The sequence below is a fragment of the Parasteatoda tepidariorum genome, chromosome 9 (genome assembly GCF_982258835.1).
Source record: "Parasteatoda tepidariorum strain Cologne lab strain chromosome 9, Ptep-v5.0, whole genome shotgun sequence".
Taxonomy (NCBI): Eukaryota; Metazoa; Arthropoda; class Arachnida; order Araneae; family Theridiidae; genus Parasteatoda; species Parasteatoda tepidariorum.
This window is the reverse complement of record NC_141763.1, coordinates 43735290-43758230: the sequence shown is the minus strand read 5'-3', so window position 1 is coordinate 43758230 and position 22941 is coordinate 43735290. Positions and strand designations below refer to the sequence as shown.

Here is a 22941-nt window from a genome sequence, read left to right as displayed (position 1 = left end):
ATGCTTAAATTACGCATTTCTTCTTTATTATCTTTGACGATTGATCTATTTAAAATACAGAATTTGGAATTTTATAGAATTAAACAGAATTTTAAAATGCAAGACGTAATACACGCAGCCTATCTCGCCAGACTCGTAACAAGGCCAATATTTATTAGGGTTTACTTGTCGTCAGACAAATTGCCAACTGGGTCTTCTCACTATTACACAGAAATCGGATTTAGCCATTATGAAGTCTCAAGTTCGTCACGTGCTAGATTATTTTAGATAACAGTCCTTCTAATATTGTCTAACTTACTTACTAATAAGTATCTTACAAAATCGTGGTTCAACGAATTATATACTATGCTTTAACATATACCTATTTGTTGAACAATTTGATGATAAAAAATAATGTGCTTGAACATTAATTTAGATTTAATGGATGGAAAAGCTTTAAGCGAAATTGTATTACTCTAAGAACTGAAGCATTACTATTTCTAACACTTAACACTGCTTGCTTACTTTTCTTTACTCGTTTAAATACATACTACGCATAATTACTACGGGGAAAAGTCTAAGTCCCGGACTCTGGGATTAGGTGTTGTTGTCACATTACAGACAACTTTTTAGGAGATGTCTTCATATTCAGAACTCTAAACGAAAAAGTGAGTTTTAAAACTCTAAATTCCTACAACGTAAATTTTCTACCTCTGCTATAAATTTATGACACTCGTGCCTACCTTGTGAAAACACAAATGTTGACTTATAAAGTCGTTTCAGAAAAAGTGGTTTACGTAAACGGATGTAATTCGTATACATTACGATTTTATTTGGATTCTTAAGTTTATTTTTTTATTATACAAAAAGAACAATACTCATAAAAGAAGTTCAGAAACGGAATCAAATGCTATGTCCATTTTCTTTAATGGTATGTCCATTTTTGCTAACAGGCTTTTCGAGCTGTGTCCAGATTTAAAATCTCACCCGACGCAAATATGAACATCCACTCCATAAGTTATCAAATCAAAATTGTCAAATTCGAAAGTACGCAAAAAAGGATAAGAAACCTAGAATAAATGCGATTGTTTTATTTCAGAACCTTCGTCTCCAGTCATCGAATTGCTGCAGCCATCAGAATCCGGGGGATGGAACTTGACGTGGAAATCAGATGTGACCAGTCGTCAGGATCAATATTCCGTCATGTATGTGCGGAATGACACGCGCTACTTACAGGAGAAGATCACGTTCCGCAACTGGTTGGTGATTGATGACCTCTATCCCGGTGCTGGCTACGAAATCAAGGTGTATGCGATCAGTTTCAATCTTTACAGCGAGCCACACTCCTATTTCCAAACCATACGTAAGTTTTTTCCTACAGCTGGTCATTCTATCCTTTTATATTTGATAATTTTTTTAAACTACCACGTTAGTCTAAAAAGAGATTTGTTTGATGAGGAAATACGCAGTTCAGAGGTTAAGGTACTGAGTTGGACACTAAGCTATACTAAGTAGAGGACAGGGGTTCATTCTCAAGTGGTGTGTTTTTCATATGGATGAGTACTAGATTGGGAAGTAAAGGTGACCGGTGCCTATTACTGACCGCATTGGTACCCCGCCCTAAAATTTTAAACAATTATTTTGAATAATGTTTTACGCTCTATTAACTATTTAAAAATACAAACGAAGAAAAATTAGGTGTTTGGAATACGTCTTGCCGATGTTTACCATTAGAAATAATGCATGCCTTCATAATGTTACTTTATCGTCTAATATATATAAGCTTGGTTTAGAGTGTCATTATTTGTAACAACTATATTTTTGTTAATATATATATTTGAAAAGAAATATTTGTCTCTACTTAAAAAATTTATTAAATTGGTGATTGACGACTAAGTTTGTGATTCTAATTCATGAAATATGCATTTTAACATAGCTAAGGCAATATAATCCGGAGTTAATGTGGAATTTTTATTTTTGCATCACCGTGACTTAAAACATACTTTATTATCATTCCAATAAGCAGATATTTAAGTTTGGAAAGCAGCTTATTTCTTTTTCTCATCTTGTTTCAGCGCCATCAAAACCACGTGGTTTGCAGGTTGTGAAAGCAAGCAATACTAACATGATTATTTTATGGTCTGCGCCATCTGGTTCTCTGTATGACCACTTCAACGTCCGTTATCAACCAGTTGGTTCAGCTTTCTGGAGAGAAATGGGTATGAATGTTTTTTTCAATTAAATAGTAAAAATTTGTATAAAAGATTAGTAACTGTTCCCGATAATATATATTCATTTTTCTATCAACTTCATGCCAACAGTTTATAAACACACTTTTATAATTGATCTTAGAATACCAATTGCATGTCTAGGTGTGTGAAATCATTGACTACAATTAAAAAAGATAGACAATAAAAACTGAAAAAAACAGACGGAGCAATAAAAATAGGGATGATAAAAAAGCCGGAAGCATGGAATACTTTAAAGATTACCGTACTTTTAATTTGTGTACTTATTTTGTATACTTATTTTGTATGGATGTGAGATTAAACGACGACAGCGGTAACTGACATTTTGTATTCATAATGATGTGGATGAATCGCATAAAAGCAATTACCCTTAAATGGTTCTGTGAAGCTGCGCCCAATCCCCAGTCTGCACTGAAATTATTGTTGTACAGTGCGCAAAAACATTCTGTATAACTTTTGATCTAGTGGTTGGATCTTCACGTTCTAGAATTCGGATCTTCATATATTAGAACTCGAATCTTTACGTGCAAGGACTTGGATCTTCACGTAATCGAACTCAATCTCAATGGTTTAAAGGGGTGATCTCAAATATGCTAATTAATTAGTGCAGGCAATATTTCAAGTTGCGAAATCAGATGCAAAAACGTACTTTCTCTGAATAAACATACCTTCTTCAACGGGTTTGGATTTCCATCCTTAAAATATGGGGGTAACCGCAATCCAGATTATAGTTAATTAGTTGAAAAAAGTCATTTATTTAAGAATCTATTTCTCAGGAACTATTCGATCGATTTCGTTTACATTTTGTATTTTGCCACATAAAATTACATTTTTTTAAAATGAAGTAAAAATTTGCTCACCGTACGATTTAAAAATGTTGCGATTATTAATAAATAAAATAATAATAAATGACTGGTAAAATTATTTTATGGAACTATTTTATAGTTGTGCTCCACGAATTTTATAATTGTTTGTAAAATTTGCTTGATTAGTTTTAAAAGTTCTGGAGATATGGCAAAATATATAAAAAGCAAACTTAACACTAAGAGAGGTTCAAACTTTTGGTCGCTTTCATCACAAACTATTGGGATCATGTGTTCCAGATTGAGGCTGGCTACCCACAAAATCTTGAGGATCAGAAATTCAAAACCGTCGGAAAAAAAATGTATATTTATTCAATGAAAATCCGTTTTTTTTTTGTTTGATTTCGTAACTTAAATTATTGTCTGCACTAATTAATTAGAATATTTGAAGTCACCCCTTTAAACAATTAAGATTGAATCAAAAGCTATATAGGATGTTCTGCTTATTATTCTGCGTACCAGATTCCGCTAATTAATAAAACTAATATAGCTTCCTAACGTTTGAACTATGTGAGTAAATGATAGTTTTGTCTTAGCTGGAAGATTATGCCCTGACATACAATTGAACTATCAGAATCTCTCATAAGGAAATTAAATAGTTTATGGTTATCCGGAGAAAGTTTTTCTTAGTATAGCCAGTTACGCAACATAGAATAAATCTGGTATCATTTCGGAAAAAAGGAAAGAATTTTATTCCACTTTTTCCCAGCTGTCTAAAAACTAAGTGAAATTTTATAAAATTCATCTCGAACACCGAGTTTGCTAATAGAATTTTCTCTAAACACTGCTTTCCTTCTCAGTGAAGTCAATTTTCAAGTCCTTTACATTCGAATGGAAATCGACTTCACAATCAGTATTTTTCGCTTTCTTATCAGCATTCACCGTCGTCTTACGCAAACAAAATTGAAGTGAAATAAAAAAAAATTGCATTAAAATAAAATACATAAATCAGTAAAAACAAAATGCATACTTAGACAGAAAAGAAACGTAATTTCATTAAAACAAAATGTATAATAAAATTGAAAAAAAAATAAGCAATTAAAACAAGCACATGAAAATGTAGCTTTTAATCGAATTTATTGTCTGCTAATTCAATTTATTGACTAACTGCTATATTTTATTTATATAGTTAGGTGATAGTCTTGTGTTAGTTTATAAAACCTATTGTTACTTCAGAATTAGTAACTAATAATTGAGTGTTACTTCAAACAATATATGCCCTGATAATAATATAATATATTTATAAATAGATAAAATATATTTTAAAATGAATAATATAATACATTCATAAATATAGTAATTTCTTCTTGTCAGTAATTGAAGGATTTTTATAATCTTTGACACTTTTCCAAATAGGTTTCGTCAATACCACATCATGCGAAATCAAAGATTTGGTTCCCGGCGAACGATACGCTGTACAGGTGACAAGCGTGAGCAGAAAAGTTGAAAGCTTAGAAGCAGAAGAAATCGAACAAACCATGTGTAAGAAAAATATATCGTTTGTAAGAGTTTAACAAAAAGAATTATAAAGTACTTTTCATTTCGTGTTTATGTATATGTGAAACAACTATTTAAATTTAAAAAAAAGCAAGAAAGAAACAAAATTTCTATAACCACATGGCTAGATATAAAACCAACACTAATAAATTATCTATATATGTTTTTTTAATTGTGTTTTTTAATGTTTATTCATTTCAAATTTAATTTTTTTTTACAATACAATATGCAATTTACAATATTTTAATACAAAAAAGTACATACATGCATTTGAGGATAAAGATTGTAGATAACAATTGCAGTACTTATGCTTTTTTTTTTAATTGCGAGAGTACTACTTTGTGATAAAATTAAATTTCATAATACAACGCTCGTAAATCACAAATGGTAAAATTTTAATTAAAACCTTTACGCGCTAGGTATCACATTGGTACACCTTCTTACAGTACTATGTAAAAAAGTACCTGATAAAGTTACTAAAAAAAGTTCTGGTAGCATCCATACAATTCATTTTTACCGTAAAATTTTTAAACCGAAATTTTTACAGTAATATTTATTCATTTATAGTGAAATTGCATTAAAATAAAATACATAAATCAGTAAAAACAAAATGCATACTTAGACAGAAAAGAAACGATAATATTACTGTAAAAATTACGGAATATCAAGTTTTTTGTACCGTAAAATTTCACGGTAAAAAAAGGATTTCTCGGCAAAAAATATTAACAAATTGAGTGCCAGTATTTCTTACGGTAAAAAAATTTGCCCATTCAGCTTTAGTACTTTTTTTTAAATTTGATCTGAAATTTTTTACAGGGTAGAATTAATGTTAGATATGGTAAAAGAAAGAATTTTACTATCCCTGTCATTTATCTTACTGATGAAGTTGTACCAACGTGATACTTAAACGTATAAGTTTTAATAAAAAATTTACCATTTGTGTTTTTCAAACATTGTATTTAATAAAACTTACGTTTTTCACAAATTATAATAAAAACCTAACAGATAATATAAACTTAGAAAGCTTATTAGTGGATATCGAAACATCAGTTTTTGAGTTCAAAGTGAAACGTTGGAGCATTTTCCTTCCTTACCGGAAATGTCATGTTTCCTCTTTACCTAACTCTTGTCGAAAAAGTAATAAACTGCGCTTCCACCAGCAGAATGAAAACTTATAAAAAATAAAAATAACTTAGTTTTATTGTTTTTGTTAAGATGGGCTTCAGATCTTCTAATAGTTGGTCTTTCTCTCACTGGCTTCTAGATCCGAGACCCTTAACAAAAGTGAAAGAAGTATTGGATTCTTACAATATAACATTTGAGTGGGAAGTGCCTCATGGACACCGAGATTATTACATCATTGTTTACAATCCAATCGACGATCCACAGGACCAGAAGTCTTTACAGGCAAGATTGCTTTATTATTATTATTGAAATTGCAATAAAGAACATTTTTTCTATTTTTTTAAAAGAACTGACGTCGTCAGTTTCTTGAAAGATTGTTGATTGTGAAAGATCGATATTGTTGATTGATTATTGTAAGATCGATATTGTTGCTTTATTGTTTTTAAAGACCGATATTGTTTTATTATTATTGTTATTGCAATAAAGCACATTTCTTCAATATCTTTCAAGGCACTGAAGCTGTCAGTTCCTTGAAAAATTATTCATTACTGTAAGATCGAGATTGTTACAGGATCGATATTGTTGCAGGATCGATATTGTTGCGTGATTGTTAAAAGATCGATATTTTTGCTTAATTGTTGAAAGATCGTTACTGTTGATTGATTATTGAAAGATCGAGATTATTTTACCGTTATTTTTATTGAATTAAAGCACATTTTTTTCAACCTCTTTCAGTAAATGAAGTAAGACAATATCTAAATAAAAAGATGTATGCTAAAAAATTTTTGCAAATTCGAAACTACTGATTCAAACGTTTAAAAAATTTATGCTTTTTATGTTCTTAAAATGTAGGTACTATAGTTTAGTATTACCTAAAATTTATATTGAAACCAATAATAGTTTAAAATATGCTTATTTGGAAAAGTTTTACATTTATAAACGAAAAACTTCATTATAATTGATATGAAGAAATTGAGGTTATATTGAAGTAACTTATCAGTAACTTATGAACGTCATTTTTGTGTATTACTATTACTTACAAATATCTTTATAATTTTAAATTAATGTTTTAACTCATTTTCTACGTGAATAATTAAAAAAATAGTCATTTCAAATTGAATACTTCTAATGAAAATGAATAACTTTATATTTTTAAAGTTTTGAAAATGTTAGTAATGTAATTTATTACTGCCCCGAATTTATATGGAAAAAAATTATATTAAATAGACTTTTAATCTTTTAAAATTTAGTGTAATGCATAGAAACGAATAACTTCGCTAGAATGGTATACGGATAAACTGATACTATATTGAAATGACATAAAAATGAGTAACTTGAAATAACATTTCTCTGCATTATTATTTACTTTTATAATTATTTATTATTATTATAAACATTTATGGTTATTATTTATTATTATTATAAACATTTATGGTTATTATTTATTATTATTATTATTGATTACTATTATTAATATTGTGACTATTATTTATTATTGATATTTATGATCATTATATATTATTATTATTTATATTAATGTTTATGATTACTTTTTATTGATATTATCTGCAATAAGTATTTATTAATATCATTAAACAGCTGATTATGTGGTCGCTTTAAAAAAAAATTTCAAAAAAATCATGTGAATCACTTTCTGAACTTTGGATGAAACCTAATGAAAAACAATAAGTTAAAACTTCTTTTAGAGTATATTCAAATATTTTAATAAACTATTCAAAATGATTTAATATTTCTTTTTCTGTAATTACAGCAAGTAACACAAAGTATATTCAAAATATAAATTTGTATATTCAAATAAGGAGCAACCATTCAGTGTAGTTCTGGTTTCGAATTATAAAAAAAAAACTAAATTCAGCTAGATTTTTTTTTTTTTGAAACATCGAAACGATGAACCTGAAAAATTGTTTACAATATTTTCAAATTAACTTTTATTCTAAAAATAAAAAAATCGTGGTTTTAAACTATCGTATAGTTTCCTTAATTATTAATTCATACTTTATAGGAAAACTATTTAACAATATTGAACCAACCGAGGAAAAGAAGATAAAATATTTTAATAAATTGATTATTATATTTATGTATGATTGATATAAATTCGAGTAAGGCTCAATGCAGTTATGCAATGTGTTTCTTATCTGTAGGTTGCAGCAAATGGAACAAAACCTATGGAAAAGATGGATGTTATTATTGACGATTTAAAACCAGGAGAACTGTACTCATTTCGATTTTATGCAGTCAGCCATAATTTAAGAAGTGAAGGTGTCACCGTCCAAACTAGAACAAGTAAGTTAAGAGTATTTTTTTTTTTGGTTAAGTGGTTTGTAAAAGTGGTCACCCACCAGCTTACTGACCGCAGCCAGTGATGGTTGACTATCGGTGTTCTACTGGAAAACGTGTCTTTACGTTCAGTCCGCTGTGGAACATGATGCATTTAAATTATCCTTTGTTTCTAAATCACTCACCAATTTCTCATTTTTATTTAGTCTGCGTATATAATTATTTTTCAATTCGTATGTAATATTTCGTTTATATTTAATCATTTATTTAGTTCATGTGTTCAATTTTTATTAATTTGGACGACAATGGAGTATGAATAGTGGCATCTAATTTCTCATTTATTTCTAATTCATGAGTTTAATTTTTACTCATTCATTCGAATAACGACTGAACACAAATAGTTGTATCTAATCTGTGCATCTAATTTCACCTTCATATTATTTAGTTTATACCTTTTCATTTATTTATATTTGTATCAAGTTAACGGAAATAGAACATCAATAGCAGCTTCTAATTTCTTATTCATGTTTTGAAATTTTATTCATTCATTCGAATAACGATTGAACACTAATAGTTGTATCTAATCCATGCAAATTTCTCATTAATTTCTAATTTACCCATTTAATTTTTATTCCTTCATTTGATTAACGATCGAACATAAATAGTTCTATCTAATTTTTCATTTATTTCTAATTTATCTTTTTAATTTTTATGCATTCATTCGGTTTACGACTGTACACAAATAGTTGTATCTAATTTCTCATTTATTTCTAATTCATGCGGTTAATGTTTACTCCTTTTTTGAATAACAATTCAACACAAGTAGTTGTATCTAATTCCTCTTTTATTTCTAATTCATGAGATTAGTTTTCACTGATTCATTCGAATAACAATTGAACACAAATAGTTGTATCTAATTCATGCATCTAATTTCTCAATTTCATCTCGTTTTGTTTAACACATTACTTCTAATTCCGCAACAATCACCCTCAGCTTCATTTAAATCAACAATCTTTCTTTCTTTCAGAGCCTGTTATCGATTCAGTGATCAACATAGTTACTCGAGAGCAGGAGACAAAAACACTAGGCATCAAATACACACCGACTCTTCGTCGAAGTGTCGTGTTTGACCGGTACCGATTTCAACTGAGCGATCCATCAGTACCTGCACAAGAGAAACTCTTCAATGATACCAACACGTTGGTACTTTTCGACGACCTGGTTCCCGGCAGACTCTATGATATTTCAATATGGACCGTTAGTGGCGGTGTGAATAGTGTGCCGATTCATCGACAGACAAGATTGTGTACGTATATTTTATGTTTTTATTATGGAAACCCAGAAAGATATTCAATCTTTTTTATCTATATATAAGAACTATTAAGCTATCTGTATATTAACCCTTTGTTTACGGCTGGTATAACAGGTGTGGGAAGAGTAGAATTCGACCATGTCAACCTTCATCTATAAAAAGGTACTCCAACTTAGAATCGAGTTAACATGTCTTATATACTAGGGAATTGGAATTATATATTTGTAGTGGTAGATATACTACAGTACTCCCCCAGCAAAATTCTATGAATTCCCATTCCCATTCCACTAGTTGATTCATTGCTGTTTTGAAGAGAAGCCGAGAGAGCTGTATTAAGATCACCGAACTTTTTGAGAGCTGTATTAAGTGGTTGTGGTCCCTCATGTGTTGCCCTTAGCAGTCGAGTGTATGCATTGCACGTGATCGAGACTGAGAAGCAACAGCGTGAGGAGGAGAATGTTGCAGTCACAAGTAGCTAGCAAATTAACTGTTCAATGTGGGCCATCCATCGAAGTAGGCTTGTTCAAATCGAAGGGGGCGTTACTGTTAAGACAGGCGAGTTCATTTCGAAGTGGGAGTTTTTGTCAAAGTAGGCATGTTCCCATCGCGTCCGAAGGTCATCAATGATTTTCAGTTTTAGTCAGCTTTCCAGGAGTGGGCCAATCAACTGTATTCTGCTGTATAAAATTGTCCATTTTTAATTCATCGTTCCTAGACGATAGACAAATTTATCTAACTGAAGAAATTGACAAATATCAGTGTGCAACAAAAGAAGTGAATTAAGTGAATAATGCTTCTAAGTTCTTAAATAGACTTCTAAGTGAAATTTTAATGAATTTCGGTAAATTAGCAATAAAATTTATGCTTTGACAACAGGCTTTAAAAATTAAGTCTTGCTTTAATAATTTATCTGCAAGCTTCAAATTGGCGAAATCATTAAAATTTTAACAATCATATACACTGCTTATATCAAAGCGTTGATTTTCTGCTGCCCAAAGGAAGAATGTCTGAGCGAGATCATTGACTTCAGTTGTTTAACTTTCTTGGAGTCTTCTTCCACTAAAATATCCACGGTATTCTATGAAGTTTGAATGCTTGGCGAGGAAATAAATGTCACATCAATGTAGAAGGTGAAAAAAAAATTTCCCAGAAAAATGTAAATTTTTTTTCGAAAAATGTCACTTAGAAAATGTTTTTCATAAGACGTATAAGAAACATTTCGATTAGTACATTTTATTACAATCTAAAATCCTCCTAAAATTATTATTTTATTAATTTCAGCAACAAGTTGTTTGTTTGTTTAAAAAAAAACTTTTGTATTGCAAAACATTAAACTAGTAGAAAGACCGGAAAATAATGTTGTTTCTGCGTATTACAATATTTGTTTGCCATTTATCACATCATTGTGTACTTGATAACCATGGTAAAGACACTTAATGGTCGGAGTAATTTGTTTACTAAGATAGCCTCCACCAAAAATCGTATTTATGGTAATCGGTAATTTTTTCCTTTCCAGCTCGTATCCATCAGGTAGATCATACCTGCAAAAAAAATTAATGAGTCAGGGTGGGAGGTATTGTTTCATCCAGCATATTGTTCTGATATTGTGTAATCGGATTTCCATTTATTCTAATGGGTACAACATCTTTTAAGCATCTAAAAATTTTAAAATATTGTTGGTGTCTAAAATGTTAGTATCTAAAATTTTGTTGGTATCTTAAAATTTTGTTGGTATCTAAAATGGTGGTATCTAAAATTTTGTAGCATTTAAAAGTTTTAAAATTTTGTTGGTATCTAATTTTGTTGGTATCTAAAATTTTGTTGGTATCTCAAAAATCAAATGATTTTTATCGCTTGAGATTTGAAAATCCGCACCCTAGATGGCAAAAGGCTGTTGATAACGAGATTAACTACATTATTGATTAAAAATAAGAAAGTTTTAAAAAATTATCTGTTTGAATTTAAATTAAGAATAGGACATTACTTTCCTGCCACCTCCAATAACTGCAAAAGCAAGATAACGCCATTAATAATTATTTGTTGCTATTTTTAAATTCGAAGAGTCCCATTGAACTGCTCAGCCAAATACTTATTACACTTATTACTTCAACTTGAAAAAGGTAAAACCAACTGATTAGATTTTCGTATACCCTTTATACAAATTGCAAATTGTTCATACAATCATACTTATAGTAACTATAAATTATATAATATTAAATTAAATGCTTTCTTGACTTCCCTTCACTTACTTTTGTATCAATGATATTTTTCCAGTTCCTGAACCCATCACTGAGATTCGAGCTGAATCTGTAACTGACACCGACATTACTCTCAGTTGGAACAGACCTCCAGGTGAAATGGATGGCTATGAGATCCAGTACCAAGATCCCGTTGGACATTTAATCATGAATGTCAGCTTCTCAGAAAGTAACACATTTCGTGATTTGAAACCCCACCACAACTATACGTTTTTGGTATCAGTCATAAGTGGATACGACACTGCAACCGTACGCCGAAGTAGACTCTTGTCTAAGACAGTACAGACACTTGAATCAGGTTAGTATTGATGTCTTTGAGATTTTAAGTAAATACCAAAAATTGAGAGTCGCTACTTGAAGCCTGAATGTGCATTTTGTTTCGGAACGAAAAATTAAATTTTTTTTACCAATCTTGTGCTAAGGTCTAGTATTGGAGAAGCTTGAATTTTCCAGAAAAAATTTGGAATTTTTTTTTTTTTTTTTTAACCAGTGTTGTGATAAGGTCAAGTTTTGGAAATGAGCGATTCGGAACTGGGATCTACTTGAAAAAATTTGAAAAATGTAATTTTTTTCAACCAGTGTTGTGATAAGGTGCAGTGTTAAGAAGGGCGATTCGAAATTAGAGTTTTAAGTAAATTTTTTAAACCAGCTTTATGATAAGGTTCAGTGTTGGAGAAGAGAAACTCAAAACTGGAATTTACTTTAAAAAATTTGGAAATTTTAATTTTTTCCAACCAGTGTTGTGATAAGGTACAGTGTCAAGAAGTACGATTCGAAGCTGGAAGGAGAAATTTGAAAAATTTAATTTTTTTAGCAAGCGTTGTGATAAGGTTCAGTGTTGGAGAAGAGCGATTCAGAACTTGAATTTACTTGGAAAAATTTAATTTAGTTTAATTTTTTCAACCAGTGTTGTGATAAAGTACAGTGTTATTAAGTACTGGAATTTTCTGGAAAAATTTAAAAAATTTAATTTTTTTAGCCATTTTTGTGATAGGATCCAGTGTTGTGGAAGGGCAATTCGAAGCTGGAGTTAACTTGGAAAAATTTGGTGCTGCAATGTTTTTGGAGAAATAACTCGGAGCCGCGATTTTTTATGAAAACTTCGTTAAGAAATATTTTGAGACAACTCGGAGTAGCAATTCTTTGGGAAATAATTTAAAGTAGCAATTTTGTTTTTCTCAATAATGTGAGAAATCAGCTATGAAATGAATGGGGAATTGGGTATAAAAAGAAAATAGTCCTCAATAATTATTAAAGGATAAAAAGCTTTTGCAAATAAAAATTAAATTGGATAAAATATTGCATTAATAATATAGTAATTTAGAAATTATTTCATTATATTTAATTTTATACTGTTTTCCGATTGATCCGAACAATCGGACCCCCAAAATATAGATGGTATCTGCAAACTAGGATATGGTTATACTTGGAAATATGGCCTATTAGTTCGATCAGGAAAACTGCCCAAAGTTTGGACCCCTTAATGCTAATTGTGCTTCATGCATAATCGCCATGTTTCACCATATCACAGCTTCTTAAGCGAATCGAATTATTTTTGCACGCAGTTATAAAATTCGTTTGTCCAAAGATAGTCCCATGCAAAAAATAACTTTCAGTAAATTTTGTTATTTTTTAAAATAATGGTTGGAAAAAAATTGAATCGCAAGGTATACAATTTCTTGCATAATTTTAAAGAATATAGTGGCAAAATACAAAATTTGAGGGAAATCGGTTGATTAGTTCCTGTGAAATTGAATTTCAAAAAATCGTATTTAAAAAAATTGATTTCTCAGAAACTATTCGACCGATTTCACTTAAATTTTGTATTTTGCTGGGAAAAATCGAATTCTTTAGAGTGCTGTAAAGAACTGTTTACCTTCTAACTCCTCTATTTTTCAACTAATATTAAATGAAATAATAAAAAAGTATAAAATATTAACTGAAAGCTTTTTTAGTAAATATTTATCATTGGAGTTATCTTTGGACAAGCGAATTTTATCATTGGGAGCAAATTTTTTTTAATCCGCTTAAAAAGTTCTCGAAATTTGGAGAAATGTAAAAAGTAAACTTTGAAACGCTCTCCTGACTAAACTATTGGGACCATATTTCCCAGATTACGACAACCCCTATATTTCTGGGGTCAGAAAGACGAATTCTTCAAAAGAAGGTATGCTTATTCAGAGAAAGTACGTATTTGATTCTGATTTCGTAACTGAGAGTATCGTCTGCACTCATTAATTAGCATATTTGAAGTTAACCCCTTGAACCATTAAGATTAAGGGTGTCTTGGAGTCAGGAAAAACTTCGATGAGACACTCGGACAAAAATAACCAGGTGCTTTTCTTTCCCCCAAGTAGTACAGTTAAGTCGTCAATCATGTCAAACCCCCATTTCACACTCTTTTTACACTGTTTGGGAGGTCTGACAACTCCATGTGTCTGACCACTGCGGTCATGCCTTACTTCAGAAAAGGACTAAGTAAAAGCACGAATTTCTTATTTTCCTGGTGAATGAAATAAGCAAGTTTTTCTTTTTATAACAAATAAATTATACTTCGTGAAATCTTATCAATTTAATTATTTAAAATTTTAATAAAAAAATTTCTTAGAGATATTTCTTTTACTTCATTATTCACTTTTTAAATTTTATTCATAATGTTATACATACATAGCGTTTTAAATTCCAAACGTGGTTCTACTATTCACTGTTACTTTTTTCCGATTTTTTAATTTTAGATAATTTCAGTGTTTTTAAGCTTAAACTCTAAGAAAATTCATAAAGCCTATATGTATTTTGTGTTCTTTCTACAATTCTAAGTAAAGCGTAATATTTTATAGTTATCATTTTTATTTTAAAGTTCTCATAGTTACTTTCTTTTCCTTCGTTAGTTTATTATCATCTCAACCAAGATAATTTGAAGTTCAAATCAAACGACGATTATATATATATATATATATATATATATATATATATATATATATATATATATATATATATATATATATATATATATATATATATATATATATATATATATATATATATATATATATGTATATATATATATATATATATATATATATATATATATATATATATATATATATATATATATATATATATATATATATATATATATAAATATATATATATATAAATATATATATATATAAATATATATATATATATATATATATATATATATATATATATATATATATATATATATATATATATATATATATATATATATATATATATATATATATATATATATATATATATATATATATATATATATATATATATATATATATATATATATATATATATATATATATATATATATATATATATATATATATATATATATATATATATATATATATATATGATTGTTGAATTCCGTGCCAATTGAAACCAGTAGTGAATTTTTAAAGTTTAAGCAATATCATTGTATTTGGTATCATTTTTAAGTAAATTTGTTGTAATTTATAAATTCAAAAGTTATTCATTTATTTATTTATTTTTTGAGTTCTGCATGATCAATGCATGACAATTTATCATCTATATAAATCTATATAAATTTATTTATCACTTCTGCATGAAAATTTATCATTGAGGGCATTCATGATTTTGACTAATTCTACCAAACAAACTCTTTTTTAAAGAAGAATCCGTTATTAAAAATAAAACGATTTTACGTATAGTTTGATTTATATTGTTAAATAAATTGTTCCTGTTTAATTATGCAGTAATTACTGTCAAAAAAATTTTTTCTTATATTTTAAGTCAAAAATTATCTCAAATATATAGTGTCTCCTATCTATATTTCATGCGTAGGTAAAACACCATATAAAATGTGTATGTGCTATTGACGAAAATGTGAATTTTCTATTAAAATCACCGTTATTTGCCTAATAAATACATAGAATTACTAAATATAGCGACTTGCGACAATCACTCGATTGACTTTTTATTTTATAACCGTCGTTGAACAGCAGACACAAATTTTAGCTTGCGGCTACCAATGTTCAACTCCGTAGCCTCATAATTTTGAATCCAATCCAAAAGACAAGGCAACGCATCGATCAGTACCCCCAGAGGCATAGATTTGTTTAGGAACTTGGTGGACTTTGGGACCCGACATATTTAATGTATGCCAGTCACCATTTAAAACACTGGGAATCTTTTGATGTTGCTATAGATAGTTTCGCTAGTGTAAAAAGTTCTTGGTAAAAAATCGGTAGTTAATTTTGTTGCCCGAAAAGTTGAAATTGAGAAAGAAGCAAAGGATGCACTTTTTTTTTCTTTTTAAACAGAGTCTGGTAAAACAAAAACTTTCAAATATAACTATAAAGATGTAGTACGGGTTTCAATTATAGTAATGCTGCCAACTCCAATTTTAAATAACCGAAGAGTCACATTTAATAGTGATATTTCCCTTTAACTTTTAGTCAAATTTGTAAGACGTCCCCTCTGTTACATTCCATATCCTTTCTGTCTTATAATAATTTATTTTTCCTCGAAATGTGATAATTTATAAAAAAATAATGAAACACAGGTAATGTTTCGGACGGTCTAAATATCAGAATTTAGCTTAAATAAGAGTGCTATAATAATATGGGATTTAATAAAGATAATGATATGGGATTAGATAAAAATATGGGATTTTATTTGTCCCCTCTGTTAAAACTACATTTAATCAATTTATTCATGAGGTTCTTTTATTATTTTATGCCAATTAATTAAACATTGCACCCTAAAGTAGCATATCCTAATAGAATTTTTGTTTTCAAAAATATTAAGGCATTATAACCAACCAACCTACCACCATTAAGATTGAATCCTAGAACGAGAAGATCCGATTATTAGATCAAAGGATTTTCAGGATAGTTCGTTTTTTTATTTTTTATTTTGCGCATTGAAAGTTATAGTTAAATATAGAGCCATAATACATAGGCTTGCTGCATTAAAATATCTTAAACAATGATTTTATTACTTTGTTTCATTTTATTAATGAATATCCCCTTAAACTCTTGTCGAGGCTAAATAATTTTACAACTTTTCGAACTTAATTAATTTGCTCTAGTTTTACATAAACTTTTCTTCTATACTCTTCTCTACTTTATAGTTCTAGAAATACGAGACACTTGTCTTATGTATTTTGATCGTAAACACGTTATTTCAGGAAAAAAATAAACAAAACAACAAAACCTTAAGTCGATTTCCAAACAAGAACTCCAGGTCTTTTCTTTATAAATCTAGATTAGTTCTAGACTGTACAAACAGTGACGATTTTTTTATTGTTATAAATGATGACCCAAGTTTTTAGAAATAAATTTTTAAAAAAGTAGGGCTTCACAAAGAATTATCTTTCCATTTTTGTTTATTTTTTTCTTTTAACATTAAAACTACCATTACAAAGCATATTCATTCACTAATATTAAACATACTAAACATTAAACATTAAAAAAAGTATTCATTCAAGAACTCTTTTAAGCTAACAGTTTTATTATTTTTTGAATTACATTATGTAATGAATCTTATAAACATTTCAATTATATTCTGAGAAAAAGAAGCATGGTAAAAACTACTAGAATATGGTAAAATTTACAGTGTTTCAGGCTTTATGGGAACTCCAAAAAGCTCAGTGATTTTTTGAGAAGCACTTTAATAATAATTTCGGTAAAATTAACAATAAAATATTATTTTATAATGTGTGATGAAATTTGGTAAATGAGGTAAAATTTGTAACTTTTTCATGATATCTTAGAGCGCAGCATAAAAGCCATTTATTGGATTAAATTTTTTTTTTAGTTTTGTATTTTTTACTAAACGTGTAGTAATGAAAACTATGTATGTGTGGTAAATGCGGTAAAATTTTGTAATTTTTTCATGTTATTTTAGAGGGCAGTTTTAGAGTCATTTATTCGGTTAAATTTATTCATTTTTTTTTTTTTTTTTTTTTTGCTAAATGTGTGGTAATAAGAACTAGAAAATCAGAATTTCCAGAAAACCGAAAAATTACAGAACAGAAAAATTACCAAATAAATTATTTAAATACCATATATTTTGGTTTTTAATACCAGATATCTGGTTTTTTTTTCTTCACCAGAAATGTTATTAGCACACAGTACGGTAATTTTCCCAGAATTTTTTTATTCCATGTATAAAGGTGCCCGTATAATTTTTTAGGAAGGTGATTTAAGAATTTTGAAGTAATAAGAACTTCAGAACACTTTTAAAATCATCTGACCTTATATTAAATTTTAATTGCAAAATATATTATGTGTTTTAAAACAGGAAAATATTAAAAAAAAACATATTTTAATGATCTGTTTAATATTTTATTTCCTCTTTAAACAGGAAATTTAATTATTGTTACAAGAATAAAACATAGATTCAATTAATTTTTTAAATAATATTTTTAAACTGAATATATACTGATTATAGTAGAAATGATAAAAAAAAATATGTTGCATAATATGCTTAATGCGTGATTTAAAAAAAAGTATTAATGAAATTTTTGCGAATTTTTTCCTCGATCCGTGATTCATGCTTTTAAATTCATTCAATCGTGAAAATTTATCGTAGTTTTCAAATAATTATTTCCAGAACGTCAGCAAAATTATTTACATTAAAAAAATGTTGATGGCAAAAATGAAACAAAGAAAAAAAGTATGAAATCATTGACGCGTAAAATTTAATATGACTTAATATTTCCCTTAGTTAGAGAGAAGCTTTTCAAATGTTGAATAAGCCCATTTTGCACGCAGTACAAGAAGCTATTTAAAGCATATTACCGAAATGCAATTAGGGAAAATGGCTGCATTCCCTGCTCGTTTCTACGTCTGTGTGTGGAAAATAAGTAACACTATACTATTGATAGAAACTTAAAATGTGTAAGCTGAGTTTTTTGTAGCATGGACAATATTGGGTAATAACAATTTCATATTTCATGTAATACAAATTAGCATGCAATTAAACGTTAAAATAATCGTTTTAATAACAGTTTTATAAGTTCTACAACTATATGCATTATTATATGAACTAGTGGGCTCCACCACCAGTTAGCTGAATTTGCTCATCTTCCGAAGATCGCATATAGTTTGCTTTGCAAACCATGCTTGCTTTGTTTGCTACTAAGTTAAATCCATTTGAAATGTTTTCCAGCTTAAAATATTAAGTATTTAAATCAAGTACTAAAATCTTTAAAACTAATTCATCTTTAAAAAAAATTTAGTCACTAATATGTAATTGAAATATTTTTTTTTAAAATTGAAATAAACGTCATTCAATAGAAGACTAAACTTAACATTTGCTTTTAAAAAAACCTTAATTATAAATTTCAGGACTTACCATTGTAAGGCTATCAAATGATATAACTCTTAACAATTATTATTATTGAACGTGAATAGGTATAATTAAAACCTATTTTGTTTGTTGATTTGGATTTTTTAAACTTTTCAATTCTTCTTAACTTATTACTCTATTTAAGTTTTTGATTGTCACGAGGGAAAAAAAATTCATTCAGAAATTTGTAAACATATACGCTTATGCTTTCATGCTTATGAAAGCTCATACGCTTGATATTTCAATTCATTGTTGCAAACGTGAAAAAGAAATGAACACTTTCTTTGTCGCCGTGAAAGAGAAATATATATGAAGTTTAGTAATGTTTTTAAACATGTTTAATATCATATCGCCATAAGCTCTGTTGTTCTTAACTAAAAGTACAATGCTGTTTCTTTCATTACAGTCAATTTTTATGTTTAATACCACATTTTTTGTTTTAATATCATTTAGTAGGAATAAAAATAATTAATAACTTTCATTAATCAATGTTTAAACAAATTAGGACTATTTATTTCTATCACTAAGATCAATAGAAGGGTATAATGCAAACAAACCTTGAGAAATCTTGAGTAGCAAAAATTTCAAGTTTGTTAATAGTTAAACTGTTAGGTAATCATTTATTATTTTATTATTCATTATTTTATTTATTATTTATTTATTATTTATTAATTATTTATTTGTTATTTATTTATTATTTATTAATTATTTATTTGTTATTTATTTATTATTTAATTATTTATTATTTAATTATTTGTTATTTATTTTTTACTTCATTATTTATTTATTATTTTATTGTTAAACTTTAAAATAATTATTATTTCATAATCTTTTTAACAACATTGTTTTCTTTTATATTTAAAATCCTTTTACAATAGCTATTATGACGAATGATTTTTGATATCAGACATGAAAATTGAAATGAGATAGCAATGAATCTGTGAAATTAGAAATTGACGTATTAAGGAAATGGTGGATCCCTGAACCAATGAATTGGTAATTCTGACGAGTCAAATTTGAAATTGGCAAATTAGTTTATAACTACATTTAAACATATTTTTATTTAAATTAAAATATATTAAAGCATATTATCAACCTCTTCTCTGTTGGCGTCGTATCTCCTACATTCCGCGTTTTTGTGCTCGCATGGTCGGCATTATATGCCAGGCAACGAAGAAAAAAAATGATTGAAATTGAATTTGTCGTTACTTGCACGCCTCTTTAAATTCCGCGATTATTTTCGTATTTCGGAATATTGATAAGAGATGGCGCAACTAGTCCCCTTTTCTTCACAATTTTCGCAGTTAGATTTCCCTCCTTGAATTGAAATCAAAATCATTTTGTACTTTCTGTAATTTCACTTTCATTAGTGTTACCGTTGCATGTCAAAATAGTTGTGATTTTTACCCTCTGATATTCAAGGATTGTAAAGATGTTTTAACGGTAGGGGTCGAAAATTATTTGCCGAAATATTTTTTACCTAATTTTAGTAATTATTTCATGCATACATCCATCTTAAACACCTTAAAGCAATAGAATCAATAAATATGTTATCACAGTGCACTTTTTTAAGATAAAACTTGGGTGCATTGCAGGGAAAACTGGAGATCAGTGGTCAGGCAAAAAACCGTTTGCTGATAAAAATATTTTGCATTTTCGAATTTAAAATCGAACATATATTAATTTTCAGTAATAAAAAAAAACTATATTTGAGTCGGAAATTCGATATAAAATCAGACAGAGAAGGGGTTAAATATATACTTTCGAAGAGGAAAAATACAATCGACGGAATTTTTAATTTTGAAACAGTTTAGAACAGGTGAAATATCCGTCCAACGCAAGAAGATGATTGATCTCCAGATAATCCACTTCGACGCGGACATATCAATACGCTCAAAGATTGCATTGGTGCAAAAACTATTGACCATCATTTGGCTTCGGTTTTTAAGCAACCCCATTGTAGCTAATTTTGCTTTTAATCTACTTCTTATGGGATAGATTGTTGGTTAAATGAAAAGGTGATTATGGTGTCACAATCTCTAAACCCTCAGTTTTGAACAATTTTGTCTCATCCAGATTTGAATAAAAAGAGTTAGAGTTAATTGTTAGAATTTATTCATGAACAGTTAATTATTTTCATTTGTTTATCTATTTCTTATTTTTTTTATTCTCAGTACCTGGACGAGTGCATTTCTTTAGAGCAGTTGAAGTGAAACCCAATGAAGTAGTTTTGCAATGGACTTTACCAACTACGGAACAAAATGGTGTGCTCACTGGATTTAAAGTCACATACTTTGTAAAGGTTGGTATGCTTTAAATGCAAATTTTGTAAATCCTTTAACATTGAAAAACTTCGTGAATAAGCTTTGAAGAACCACTTGAAATAAACCAAAGAAAATATTCGAATTTTAGAAATTTTTCTATACTTTTCTTGCCATAATTAAAAATTGTCCAAACTGAAAATGAGATAAAAAATATTTGTTTTTGTCATCAAACAAAAACAATTTATTACAAAATATTTCCTGTAACTTTTTTTCTTTTGTTAACGTAGGATACTATAAGAGCATTCTACCACGCCGCTATTATCTACTTATTATAGGTTTTTACTTCGGAAAAATATTTTTCTTATAAAAAGGAAAATATTTTGAAATATTTTTTTTTAAATAATGGCAAAAACACACCTAAAAGACAAAGTTTTCCGTATTGCAAATCATAAATCATTTAATTAACACACTATGTCTTGCTCATAGACTCCATAAAATAAAATTGAAATGAACCAAAGAAAATATTCGAATTTTTAGAATTTTTTTGTACTTTTTATGCCACAATTTTTTTTTAATTAAAAGGCGTATTAAAAATTGCCCAAACAGAAAATGTACTAAAAAAATATTTGTTTTTGTCATCAAACAAAAATAATTTGCTACAAAACAATTTCCAATAACTTTTTTTCTTTTGTCAACGTAGGATGCTATAAAAGCATTCTACCACACAGCTATTATCTACTTATTATAAGCTTTTACATCAGAAAAATATTTTTCTTATAAAAAAAAAAGTTTTGAAATAATTTTTTTTAAAAATAATGGCAAAAACATACCTAAAAGACGAAGTTTTCCGTGTTTCAAATCATAAATCATTTAATTAACACACCATGACACTCATAGACTCCATTAAAAAAAGTTTCCAATAGTTATCCTTGAAATTTTAATGTTTTTTCCCCCTTGAAAACTCTTTAAATGTCCTTGAATTTTGTTTTTACTTTTACGTATGAACTATGCATGTGTATTGTGACTCATATTAAATTAAATATATGCAAACATACCAAACTATTATTATCATAGTTTCAAAGTTGCAATTGTCTTAGTGTTATTGTTTTAATTCATTCATAAACTTTTTCTTCTTTAGTTATAGAAGAAATTTGTTTAATTAGTTTTTCAAAAAATTATTTTTGTTTATAAAGTGTTTTCTATTTACAGGGTACTAGTAAACGTAGATACGAATATTTTGAGCCAACTGAAACCAGAGGATTAATTTCCGGTTTGATTCCAGGGATGGAATATGTCTTCGAAGTAAGTGTCGGTACACAGTAAAAAATTCCCAATTAAATAACGGTACCGGTACTCAGGGTGCCGTTACTTTTTATCGTAAAATCAATCTTTATCAGAACATGTTAAATAACGAAAAATCTAATATACCTTAATTTTTGTAGTAATAAATACAATAAAATCTCTAAACCTCTCTAATTAAATAAATATTACTGTAAAAACTCCGGTATACCCACTTTACGGTAAAAATGGATTTTGCGATAAAAAGAATTTTACGGATAAGGCATACAAAGTGCCGATACTTTCTACCGGAATTTAATCCGGAATTTTTTTACAGTGCAGTTGCACGTCATAGTTTTTTCTTAAACTAGCTAGAACTTTTTTCTTAAGCTTAATTTAGTTAGAAAGATAAAAGTAGATTGAAATTATAACTTTATGATGGAAGTCTTAAAAGTTTATACA

General features: G+C 28.3%; 1 protein-coding gene across 3 annotated transcripts in view; it reads left to right on the top strand.

Annotated features, from left to right (window-relative positions):
• The window catches only part of LOC107439574 (tyrosine-protein phosphatase 10D), a 141293-nt gene that overhangs the window by 76625 nt on the left and 41727 nt on the right, over nucleotides 1–22941 (top strand). For all 3 annotated transcript variants that reach the window (XR_015429197.1, XR_015429196.1, XM_087151692.1), the window contains exons 8-16: nucleotides 1079–1342; nucleotides 2055–2198; nucleotides 4448–4573; nucleotides 5853–5995; nucleotides 7876–8017; nucleotides 9039–9317; nucleotides 11598–11879; nucleotides 21112–21239; nucleotides 22411–22503. Coding sequence is in view for 1 of the 3 variants with exons in the window: in XM_087151692.1 (XP_087007818.1) it covers nucleotides 1079–1342; nucleotides 2055–2198; nucleotides 4448–4573; nucleotides 5853–5995; nucleotides 7876–8017; nucleotides 9039–9317; nucleotides 11598–11879; nucleotides 21112–21239; nucleotides 22411–22503 (1601 nt within the window). In the remaining 2 variants the exon portion in view is untranslated. The remainder of the gene's footprint in view (nucleotides 1–1078; nucleotides 1343–2054; nucleotides 2199–4447; nucleotides 4574–5852; nucleotides 5996–7875; nucleotides 8018–9038; nucleotides 9318–11597; nucleotides 11880–21111; nucleotides 21240–22410; nucleotides 22504–22941) is intronic.